This window comes from Echeneis naucrates, chromosome 5 (assembly GCF_900963305.1).
Source record: "Echeneis naucrates chromosome 5, fEcheNa1.1, whole genome shotgun sequence".
Classification (NCBI taxonomy): Eukaryota; Metazoa; Chordata; class Actinopteri; order Carangiformes; family Echeneidae; genus Echeneis; species Echeneis naucrates.
The window spans coordinates 7,550,830-7,563,404 of record NC_042515.1 but is presented as its reverse complement, the minus strand read 5'-3'; the positions used below and the strand labels follow the sequence as shown (position 1 = coordinate 7,563,404).

The following is a 12,575-nucleotide window of genomic DNA, read 5'->3' as shown; positions in this document are numbered from 1 at the left end:
CCACCATCTCCATGAACACAATATGTCTTACCAGTTCTCCTCATATGAAAATTTTAACTGGCATAGATGGGGCCTTTCATTTTTGTAAAGAGGTTTTCCTCAGAACTGTTTTTTTACTATAGTAAAAAAAATATATATATACTTAGAGTAACATGCCATATGCAGTCATATGTCAGCGTAAAGTGGGATCAGATGCTGCTAATTCTGCCTAAGCCTCTGGATGTATTTAGTGCCGGTGTGTTTGTGGTCTTGCATGCACCACCTCAAGCCTCAATGACATTACAGGAGCTTTCACTCCTCAAATTGTGTGAAACACCAGGGTGCAGTTCTTTCGAATGTGTTTCTTGTAGATGATGGGATTTTTTGGTCTGCGTGAACACAGTCACTGACTTCCACTTCTCCCTCCCTCCAAAACAAAATTGGCATCAAAATTTCCATATCTTAACAACTAAAAGGAACAAGGAAGTCAAAGCACAACACTGTTTCTGTGTATGAGTACAGACATTGGAAATGTAAAGCAAGCCGGGGCTACATGTTTGCTGTAGATTTGTGTGCAAGGTCAGAGGGCAGCAGAGTGCAGCAATATGCACACGCTGTCAGAGGAAATTAGCCCGTTTTTTACAGTAGCCACGAGAGCCCAAATTACAGGACAGCTGATTTCATAAATGAATAAATAAATAAATAAATAAAAATCAGCACATCATCATTAATTTTGTACTAATGTAATGCAATTCTATACAAAGACACAATTTCAGAATCAGAATCAGAAATGGTTTTGTTGTAGTACGTGCAGACATACTATACTAGGAATTTGACCCTGGTGTTTCAATGTTGGACAAGGGAAAAACAAAAAGAAATTAAAAAAAGAAAAGGAATAGTATATATATTAATATATATACAATGAAATTAGAAACATTTGTAGTGGGATATAATACGATTTCACAGTCGTCGTACACGGCCCCATTACCAGTTAAACTGGTTAAGGCTTTGTGATATGCATGGAAATATGACCCACATGGTCTTAACTGACTGCATTCATGAAATAACGAGATTGCAGAGTTATCTACGCAGAGGCTGTACTAATCATGATCTATACTAGTTACAGAATAGGGGTTTACTCTTGAAATCCCTAATTTAAATATATCCCCTCTGGCTTTTGGTAGATGAAAGAGGGCCATGTCATCTGTCTCCCTCTTAACTCCTATTGCTGCATGTACCGTATTTTGGCTACTCATAGTACATGGCCAAGGGCTAAATGTGACTGGAATCAGTGAGTTGTGTACCCAACACAGTGCAAACCTTTGGGAATGAGGCAGCACACCAAGCCCAGGAAATGCATCAATAGAGTCTGATGTGGAAAATCCCAAGGGGTAAAGTGGAATTATATTACTACTGCACAGTAAACCAGCCAGTTACTGATGCTGCTACTACAGGGCAAATAAAGAAAATGTCTCTTTTAAACCAAGAGGAACTACATACTAGTATGTGGGAGTGTGAGAGAGACATATAGAATGTCATGTGTTTGAATACCCCGATAATGAAAAGACTTAATGGTCCGTAGTGTTGGTCGGACTGCCTGTACAGACTATTAAGTCATTGTAAGGTGACCTGATTTGTTCCCACAAATACTTTGTCGGCCTTTGTTGTTTTTGTGGTGTTCAGTTGAACATCGGCACTTTGCACCTTTTTTGCAATAAATACTTTTAAATTAAGATTTAGTCTGATATTGCTGTGACACCACCAACAGACTTTTTTTTATGACCACTCACTGTGTTGAAATTCAACACCATGTACACTGCAGAGAAAAGGAAGTCATTTCATCTGTTTTGCTTCCCTCAGTGTGCTTCCTGACTCTGTCCCTGCATTATATCACTTTCTCTCTGTCCCCAGTGTTCTCTTTGGTAATCCACTTCTTAGGTTTGAGAGCAGTTTTACCCACCATGGAAGACTTGTAATGCTGTTCAGGGCAGCTCAGGCATGCCTTCATTCTGCCCCTATATATTATTCATTTTAATACAGCCGAGCCATAAAATAGTATATGGGCAGGGGTGCAAACATGACACAATCTCCTCCATCCAGCCTGACTGAGAAGGTGAAAAGGAATGTGCTGCACACGTGCCTCCATAATGCTGTGCTTAGCACAAGTCGATATTCAAACTGAGAGGGGAAATATAGTTAGTTATCATGCTAACCGCTAATGTAACCTTACCACTCTCCTGTCCTCTTCCGCTCTCTCTCTGTGCTTCTTTCTTAAATCGCTCCTCTATCCCTCAATCATTAGGGATCATCATGACAGCGGTGGCAGATTTGGACCGTGAAACACAGGATCGTTATGAGCTGGTCGTCAAGGCAACAGACATGGGAGGACAAATGGGCGGTCTCTCTGGCTCCACCACAGTGACCATAGTGATCACAGATGTTAATGACAACCCACCGCGCTTCCTGCAGAGTGAGTGTTTCCCACACATTCTCTTTCTTTTGGCGAGAAAAGACACCAAAGGAGAGGAAGGAAATGGCAGAGAGAAGGATATAAAAGTGAGAATTTGAGAGAGGAAGGAGAAATATAGACACAATGGTTTGAACTTGCAGGCTGCTGACACCAATAAGAAATGGCAGCACATCAATGGCCAGACCTCACGGCCTGCATGTAGTCTGGAAGTAAAAAAAAATCAACTAACTTAAATTTATGGGCCAATCAAATTCACAGTCCATAACGAAGTAGTCCATCAAATTGATGCGTTCCACTGCACATTTGATCATTCTTTTCAAGTGAGGCTTCACAAAGGATTGAATCAATACGGTTGATTGTTCCATCATTGTAATTTTATGGATTTATGATGGTGAGGTGATTTTTCTGTGCTTTTGTTTCACCCACACGCAACAGGAAGCCTTGAAAAAACGCAGCAAAAGTTCAGTCTGTCTCACCTCAGCAAACAAACACTTCGATTATACAGTAGCTGATGTCAAAGCAAACTGCGAAAGAGGGTTCACTTTTTGACAATAAATGCCAACAGAAGTGCATGAAAGACAACGAGTGGGCATACTTCGGGTTTCTTACCATTTTAAAGTCATTTTAAACACCCAATGTAATGTTTTTCTCAATTACAGACACATTTCCACACTAAATGTCGATCTTAACGAAATGATAAGTTATTTTTTTAATGAAGGAGGCAAATTCTTCCTCTTCTTGCTTTCATTTCTTATTTTGTCTGTTTTTGGAGTTAAACCATAGTGCCATTAATGCTTATACAGCTGCAGAAACTGCATCTGACATTCTGGTTTGATTGTATTTGATATGTCTCCACACACCTCTTCTTATTTCTGTATAAATCCATTTTTTCATCTCAGTAAGTCATATTTACCGAGTCAGAGGGATAAATCCTGCAGGATTATAGTATCTCCATAGTGTGCTATGAGGAATAGATAGAGTTTCTGAGTTTCGAAGGCGGAATCATAAATAAGATGCAAAGGAAGATGACACACTGTATATGTAAGGACTTAGATTTTTTTTAGTCTCCTTTTTTTTAATGTTCCTCCAGGGAACAATAAAGTTTATCTTCTTACTTTTATCTTTTTATCGTGTGCATAATGAACTGGCAGACCTCATGCATTTCCTCCAGTCTTTTTCTGTCATTTTTTCATGTAACTTCAAAAATATGATTTACAATATCTGTCATCATAAGTAAATGTTATTCTGTACTTGTTTATGCAAACTCCCTGGCTTAAATTTAATACGTAAAATGGTGTTAAAGCTGTGTTGTTGGAAACACAGGGAAAGAAAACTTTTCATACATCCCTGCCCCCCCAATCCCCCCCCCCCTCCCCAACCAATCCAACCACATAAATCACTACATTCAAACATTTCTTCTGTTTGATCTTAAAATGCTGATAATTACGTACAGCTTTTAGCTCAGTCGGCAGCTCATTATGTGTCTTTAGCTTCCTTAATCTGAAAAAAAAAAAAAAAAAAAATGGCTGGCCAAAGGAGGCTTTTCTTTATATTTTGCAGTTCACTGCAGCAGCATTACTGGTGGACAGTTTAACAGCCTGTTGTGGTTGAATCATGCCACAGAGAGCGTGAGGAGCCTGTCCATCTAAACACTTAGCGTTGGCATATGCAAATGCAATATGGTTGTGGAAAACCAGACGCATTCAGATCCCTCAGGATGTGAAAATGATGGGATGTAACGGGCTTTCTGTTCTATTTTTTTAGCATACAACTGTAGAATCTCTCTAATGGTTTAATCACCAATGTTCCTGCCTGTGACCACAAGCCAGCACAGTAACTGTTATGAGAAAAGATCTCTGTATGCATGAATGATGATCATGGAATTCTTTTGCTGCTCCATTTTTAATAAAATTACAGGATGCTTAAAAATCTTCAAAGTGTTTATATTTAAATATAAACACTGGGTTATATTTAGAGTATTTTATATTTTAAATATTGCAATCTAATTAATGTAATTAGACTTTGACAAGTTTATTCTTATTTTAAATTCAGTGTTACTTCAGTTGGTAATAGATAGGCCAGTGTTGTTACAGGATGACAACACATTTTGACAGATGAGATCTGTGTATGTGAATGCTATTACTGCACTAACAATAACTGTCTGAAGTCTACCTGTTGCTGTCCTTTCATTATAATCCCATTCCAACTTCAAATTTACCATTACCCATCTCATCATTTTATACCTTTATCTTTCTTACCATCTCATTCCCTTCCTCTTCCCAGTTCTCATTTTCTTGTCTTCTCCCCACATCCCATTCAGTTACCATTCTCCCTTTTCCACCTGCAGCCATTCATCTGTCTTTCCTCTTCTCTCTTCCCCTCCCTGTAACCTTTACCTCTCGTCCTTCTTCTGTTGTGGTGCTCGCCACACGTACGCCACTGTTGTTTCTCATTTCATCCCTATGTTGCTTTGCTAAAACCTGACTCTCTTTGTTTTATCTGTCCATATATGTTTTCCACCGCTGGCCACATTCTCCATATACCAGAGATGTATCAGTTTTCTGTGTCAGAGGGGGCGGCTGTAGGGACGCCGGTTGGACGTGTCACTGCCATGGATGCAGATATGGGAGAGAACACAGACATGAGCTATCTTATCAAAGACGGAGGGGATCTTTTCAAGGTCACTGCTCATGTAGAGACACAGGAAGCCATTGTCTCCATCAAGAAGGTATGTCAAATCGAAATGAATCCCCTACATGTGTCCCATTTTTTGACCACTGTCCACTTTTTTGCCTCTGCAGAGGCAAAGACGTATAAATGCATACAATTTTGTCTTCAGGGAAACCTTTTATTTCAAATGCAGTATTTGATGAATCCACCTACCTTTTACACAGCAACAAGCTAAATGAACTCGCTAAGTATTGTTTTAAAAGTTTGCTCTAAATGTACATAAATGTGTAACCTTGGTATCCCAAGGTTGGCAGACACATTTCATTTGTAATTGTTTGTGTGGGTTTGTTTTTAAAATTAATCTTTAAAGAAAATCTTAAGCCTTCTCACACAAATCCGGATTGATGTTTTGTTGTAAATGAGTAAAGTGATCAGGCCTCGTTTGATTAGTGCAAGTCAATGCTGTTTGCTGCTTGAAGCTACTGTGAGGTTTTTTTTCATAAGAAGCTGGAACAGCGCTTTTCAGACATAGAGACTCACGGTCCCTTGAAGAGGGGCATAGAGAGGGAGATGATTGGTCTTTGATGATTGATGATCATCGGTTGCCCGCTGGGGTTTGACAGGTGCTGTCAGTACTGACTCTTCAACAGTTCTTTTTTTTTTTTTTCACTCTGTGAAAAAAAAAGAAGTGGAAAAAAGCTGAATTCTAGCACTCACATCCTTTCATCAAGAAACACAGATGTCTGATGTGTTCTCCTAAGTGACACGCCACTGTTGTGAATGGGTCCTAATGTTGTAATGGCTAAAGTGATATTAAGCCAGCAGCAATATTTTGATTCAGTGGAGTGCCAATAAAGTGGCAGTCTTCACCATTCTTGCCACCAGTAATGATGAAACAGCAGACGTTTCCTGGTGCTTCTGGCATTTCAATAACTCATAAAAAAAACTCGATCATGAAGGGGTGCACCTCAATGACCAGGCTAACTTGCTTCAATCTGAATTGCAGCAGTTTATACTCATTCATTAGTATTAATGTGATATAGCTTCTGGCCATCAGTGTCAGTACTGGGCATGGTGCCACTCAAATGCTAGATGGCCTATTGTGGAGCTACTGCTCATTTAGAATCTTTTTCCTTTTCCAGCCACTGGACTTTGAGAGCAAGCACACACACAATGTTGTGTTGGAGGCGATAAATAAGCATGTGGACCCACGCTTCTTTGACCTGGGCACCTTTCGGGACCAGACCATTGTCCGGGTCAGTGTGTCGGACATAGATGAGCCGCCCATCTTTCAACCAGCAGAGGGGGCCATCATGGAAGTACAGGAGGATGCCAAAGTGGGAGCACTTGTTGGTGTCGTTACAGCTCGAGATCCAGATGTGACGAATAAACCTGTCAGGTAGGATCAGAAATCACCAAATAAGAAATATTTTTAAAATGGTAGTAATGTCAGACAAGTCTTTGGTGTTTTTTATTGTCCAAATGCCACGCTGATGTATACCATCTATTCCCATGACACAGGACCATTGAGATGCAAAACTCCCAATCATGGACTGCAGCTTTAAGAAAGAGTTGGTTGTTTCTGACCCAGCAGTACTGAGTTTGTACTTCTGATTGTGTGATGTGATTTGGAAATGATATTAAATGAAAACCTCTGGGCTGTATTAAAAAGTGTGGCATATAAAAAAAATAGAAAGGAAAACAGAGATTGTAATTTAACAAAAACTGTAGCTACACAGCTGCTTTTTTCGCAGCACCCAGATAAAATAAATCAATCGGAACTTTGGTAATATCATCTTGCTGTAGAAACTGATTAACTTACTGTAAATAACCAAATCACAAAGTTAGGTTTTGCATGATATTGAGTACCTCGATGTAATGTGGCTTGGACAGGACACTGTAGCATTGCAGCATACTGTAGGCAAGCCGCCTCGCAAGCTCATTATCATACACTCACTGCACCTACTATATATGACTTTAAAACCATAAACAAGTTTTACGGCGCGCAAAGGAGGACAGAATTTTTCACTGAGGCCATTGCAACTTTCAGTACTATCACACACTTGCTGAACGTGAAATACAAGCGCCGCTGATTGGCTTCAGAGCAAAAGCTTGTGTTTCCCCAATACCTCTTGAAGATGGAGTGGAAAGTAAGAACAGATGAAGCTGTAAACCGTCTTTCTTTCTTTTTTTTTAAAAATCTGAGATCACAGTGTGTGATAATAGTATCATCCGGTAATCTCCTATACCAAGGCCTGTGCTTTATGTGTCCTCAGAAGAGCAATTGCAGTGTAAGAGGGGAATATAGATAAGGGCTGAGGCAGTCTCACTGACAGAGTGTACTCTGACACACGCAGGGCCTGTGCAAATTACCTCGATTAAAAATGCATGAGGCTCAGAGTTCCAGGTGTAATAAAATACAACACAATGGCAGCGCTGTCGCTTGGCAGCCCGCAGCTGCAGTGTGTACGATGCGTGTGCTGGCATATATGGGTGTGTCTGCACGCGAGTTTGAGGGCGTGAACGTGTGATCAAGGGAAAGGGAGGGTGAGAGGTTGGCAAGTAACTTCCCACAAGATAGCGAGCTCGTCGCCTCTGACAGGCCGATCGTGCATCTTGAAGTGATCGGGTTTTCACACTTTGGTGCAGATCTGATCACCAGCACCTTTATTTTAGTGAGAGAGTCGATCTTCCATGACAGCTGCGGTTATATAAAACCTAAAACTTACAAAAACTGACACAGGGTAAGGATTCAACCAGGTGAGATGTGTAAGTGAGAGACAGCTTACACTTAGATGCACCACAGGAGATGCTCCTGAATACAGAACCAGGGATTAGTGTCATGCAGTATATACCTCCTCTCTTACATGAAGTTGATGCAGAAAGTTTGTCAAGTTTCTACCTCTTTTTATTGTTTTTGCCAGAGTCGGACAATGTTGGACAGAATTTTTGGATTTTTGACAGTGCACGATTTTGTGTTCATGAAAAAAATTATTGGTGGCTGAAAACATGTTAATGATTCCTTCCTCCTCACACTGTACTGGAAACTACTTTCATTTTCTGTTCACCATTCTTGAAAATTAAGATTATGCCAGGTCAGGTTTCAATTTCTACGAAAAAGGTTCGTTTAAGGTTTGGTGAAGGAGACACAGATCTAACTGAGATGGTCTGACATAAAAAGTAGGTGTACAGGTGTAAGATGTGTTGAAAAGGAATGCGCGCTGACTCATGAAAGCACACAAATATTCTCTTTAACAACGCCATAAAGCGTTTGGTGTAGACCAGCTATATATGTAAACTGTCTTGATATAAAATGTATTTGTAAAGATATGAATACATTTGATTTGATTTGGTATATATGGTAGCTTTACAGAGACGTTCACCGTCCTGTGGTGTTGTTTTGATCTTTCAAATCGTCAACTCATTTCAGCCAAAGGTTATCTCGTGTGCATTTTATCAAGATCTATTCACACAAGTCATAAATAAAGAGAAATGGTTAATAACCCGAATCGCTTTCATTGAAATTCAATGACATGAAGAAAGAGATGAAAGCAGCACCTACACTATTACATAAAGTATGCATGATAAGAATCCCATTTTACTTTAAGTGCTTTCGTCTACACCACATCAATTCATTAATATGGTTCTCTTGGCATTATGCTTTATATTTACAACAAATGACCATCATTCTCTTGAGACCTGCAAGAATGCTGGCTTGCATGTTTGTCAGAGAGGCTAAGAGAAGTGATAATGCCCCCGGTGCTTTTTTATGGTCCATGTGGGCACGAGTGAGCCAGCTAGCTGTGAGTGTGTGATGCGGGAGAGGAACTAAGAACAAAGAAACCTTTAAGCAAATTTTTGTTGACTCGCCAATCTTTTGAGAACGCCAAATACCCCAAGAAAGAAAGATCTATTTGTGGTTTTTCTGGAATGCACAATGAAAATTTAATGCTTGTTTTCTTGCTCTGAAAAAGGCAAGAAAAGCATATAGCTGCTTTCAGTTAAGGGACACAGCGCTATTAGAGTCACAGGACCTGTGACAAGTCTACAGCAAATAGCTTGAAAATATAATTACTTAAACCCTGGTCACCTCAATATAAGCTGTTATTCTTTGGTGTAGCCCCACGCCACCTCTCCACATTCCTGTTAAGCTCATGAAAAAAATACAAATAACCCATAATTCCAAAAAATGTTCAATTGCCTGCTATACTGTACTCCCTTTTTTACGTCTCACTCACCATTCCTCTAACTCTACAGCCACCATATATCTTAATTTTTGGCATTTGTTGTTACAGGTTCTCCATCGACCCGACCACAGACCAGGAGATGATCTTCCGTATCGATCCCAATTCAGGAGCCATCACACTGGGCAAGATTCTTGACCGAGAGACCGCAGGCTGGCACAATATCACCGTCAAGGCCGTAGAAGCAGGTACATTCTTTATTTTGTCAAATCAAACTCTTTTCTACCTCATCTTATAGCAAGAGTTTGAAATCATTCATCATCTGGTAAAATTCCTGTTACTTAATATAACGTTTGAATTGAATTTATAACTTTGTTTTTTGTATGTGTGTGTTGTTTTTTAAGTGTTAACATTTCAAAGGAAAATCACTTTCATGATAACACTAACATAACAGCAAGAAAATGACCAAGTAATTTAAGTTATTTATTTTATTACTTCAATCTACTCCTCCAACTAAAATGCAAAAAGGAAGGGTGCATAAATGGAACACAGCAAATCTTAGATAAGTGATGTCGCTCAAAAGGAAACCACATTTGTTCAGACAATTTACAGTCGGTACATTTGTATAACAAAAGGGTTAAAATTGCTCCAATAATGGGCAATCTTTTTTCTACACCTGCCAGTGACGGAGTCTCTACAAGTTGAATTAGCTGTTGAACATTTGCTGACTCCCACCAGGGGTGATAAGGGGTGACAGACAACCTCAAACTGCTGCGATCATTAGCTACTAAAGCTTTTGGCACATACACTCGGCGGCAGAGTGTTGCAGCTTTTAACGTTGGGAAAAGCATAAAAAAGGAAAGTAATGTGCGGCTGTAGAAGTGGATGTAGGTTTTTGATGTAAGCAGCTTTATCATCGGAGAAGAAGATACAGGAAATGTCACAGGATGAAAATGGTTTAATAACTCATGAAAATGCCAAAGTAAGGCACTCGTAGCAGATGAAATGAACAATATTCTGTATTGTGACCTGAATGTGTTGCATATTTGACTTGTGGATGAAAAAGGAAACACTGTAAATGCAGAAGATTTGCAAAATCAGAAAAATAAATGACGTTACTTTGGATTTATGGTGGTTCTATCAGACTTGTCAGTCACTTTTGGAGTGATAGCAGCTCCTCGAAAACATGTTTTGATTATTGATATTTCAGCTATCATGCTCACAGGGAAAACAACTTGTCTGTTTGGAATCATACTGGACCAGCTTTCATTTGATTTGCCAGCCCATCAGGAACATCATAGTCCTGAATAATAACCGTCAACGCATTGTCACTTTTCTGATATCAGGAGAAAAATACAGCCCTCGTTTTATCACTTTTCTTAGATTTGACAGTACACGTTACCTAAAATGAGAGAGGAGTTTACATTTTTTCATTTCAGTGCCTCTTGTCTTAGCAAGGAACATGAAGAATGTAATAACTTGGGGAAACTGGGAGTTATTATTATACCATTAGAAGTAAACTTTAGAAAGTAGGAGGTCTTGCATTCCCCGCTTTTTCAATCTCATACAGATGAAGTGACTTTGTGATTGCAGTGAAAGCGTGGAGGAGATTGCATTCTGCATTCACACACAAGAAGGAAGAAGAACACAATGCATTTAAAATAAGCAGATTTTGAAAATGTCTCTATGTTTGTTTCTTTCTAATATAGCTTGCAGTCTGAAGGGCTATATTGTGTGTTAGTGTGATAATCAATATAGCCTAAACTGAAAAGAAAGCAGTCTCACCCAACACAAACATTAAGACAATATTACACTTTCTTAGTCTTCTTTTTTAAAGCTGTAATTCCCAAGGCGTTTGGATGCTTTTGTGCTCAGTCTCTTTGTGCTTGGCATTACGTCATAGGCACATTTTAATGTTAATTGAACATTTAAAGCGGCCCTACCCCTTCCAATATCAGTCATAAACACACGCCTGGACTTGATAGATAAGGCCTCTCACATTGCCTTCCAATGAAACATCCCCACAAACAGAGTCAGTGGTCAACACCATCAGAATCTGCATCCAGCGTGTTTCTTCTTTATCACCTGTTAGCTCACTGAGTCCTTAGAGCTGTGGATACGCAGACAGGAAGCAGAGGGGGGGAAAGGCCACAAGAGAGATGGGGACAGAGTGGAGGATGGGATGGGAACTCCTGTGAAGAAGCTAGCTGAAGTATTTTAAGAAAGGACTTCATTTTCTCCGTAAAGATTTTGTCCCTCATTTTTCCATCGAGTCCTTGTGCTCATTAAGGCGAGAGTATCACAAGGTCAACTTGTCTGAGGACGTTGTTAAAACCAGAATTTTGTGCCACAGCCCTTAATTATTCCCCCGGTCTATTATTGACCCTGTGAACTATTGCATTTCCACTGTATCAGTATTGGATAAGTGACAACGGCTTTCTGACAGTGCCTTAATGTCTGTGCCCCGGGATTAACCCCTGGATACAAAACTGCAAGAAACACACTAGATGTCAATTACTGGCCAAGTAAAGAGATTTTAGTTCAAGGGCAAGTATGAGTAAACTGCGCTCTACCCCAGCAATCTAACACAAATACACATGCGCCAACACCCTGTCTTCAAATTCAAGCAATTAAAAACAGCAATGGTGGCCATCTCTGTCTGCAGACATTGTCACTGCAGAAGTGGACACAACCTCTCATCTGTACAGTACTCGTCTGTATGCTGCTGAGAAAGCAGAACCACCCGAGTACAGGAGCAGAATTTAACAGGGCTGTCACTAGTCAGGGTACTCATACTTTCCGACAGTCTTCTCCGTAGAAACATATCAGGGTAAGTTAGAGTGACATATAATTTTCAAGAACTGATAGCGAGTATGATATCACCTCGCAAAACAGTTTTTTTTACCGAGACAGGTAGGTGGAGAAAAAAAAGGAGTATCACCCTAAGGGCAAGAAGATACCGAAGCAGCTGGAAAGTCTTTATCTCCTGCACTGTTGCCGGGAAGAGACATTTTCTACATTCAAACTTTTCTCACTCAGTTCAATTTTCAGAGTGCAATATGTGTTTCAGTGTAACTAGGAATCAAAATGAGAACGTGTTACCTGTTATTTTTACAAATTATGCTCTGCTCAGAACGATGCAGTAGATGCTATTGGGATTTCAGCCATTCAAAGTTACTGTTTCATGATAATGGTGTCAAATTATTGGAGCTATGAATGGTTCCATGGGCATGCCATTGTCACTAAGGCTATTTACATTTTTTGTTTACTGT

The 12,575-nt window shown here is 39.8% G+C and overlaps 1 protein-coding gene across 1 annotated transcript in view; it reads left to right on the top strand.

The window, feature by feature from the left end:
• cdh22 (cadherin 22) overlaps positions 1 to 12,575 on the top strand; it is a 66,212-nt gene that overhangs the window by 25,040 nt on the left and 28,597 nt on the right. The window contains exons 4-7 of the mRNA XM_029501778.1: positions 2,282 to 2,449; positions 4,996 to 5,177; positions 6,262 to 6,518; positions 9,415 to 9,551. Of these exons, the coding sequence (XP_029357638.1) occupies positions 2,282 to 2,449; positions 4,996 to 5,177; positions 6,262 to 6,518; positions 9,415 to 9,551 (744 nt within the window). The remainder of the gene's footprint in view (positions 1 to 2,281; positions 2,450 to 4,995; positions 5,178 to 6,261; positions 6,519 to 9,414; positions 9,552 to 12,575) is intronic.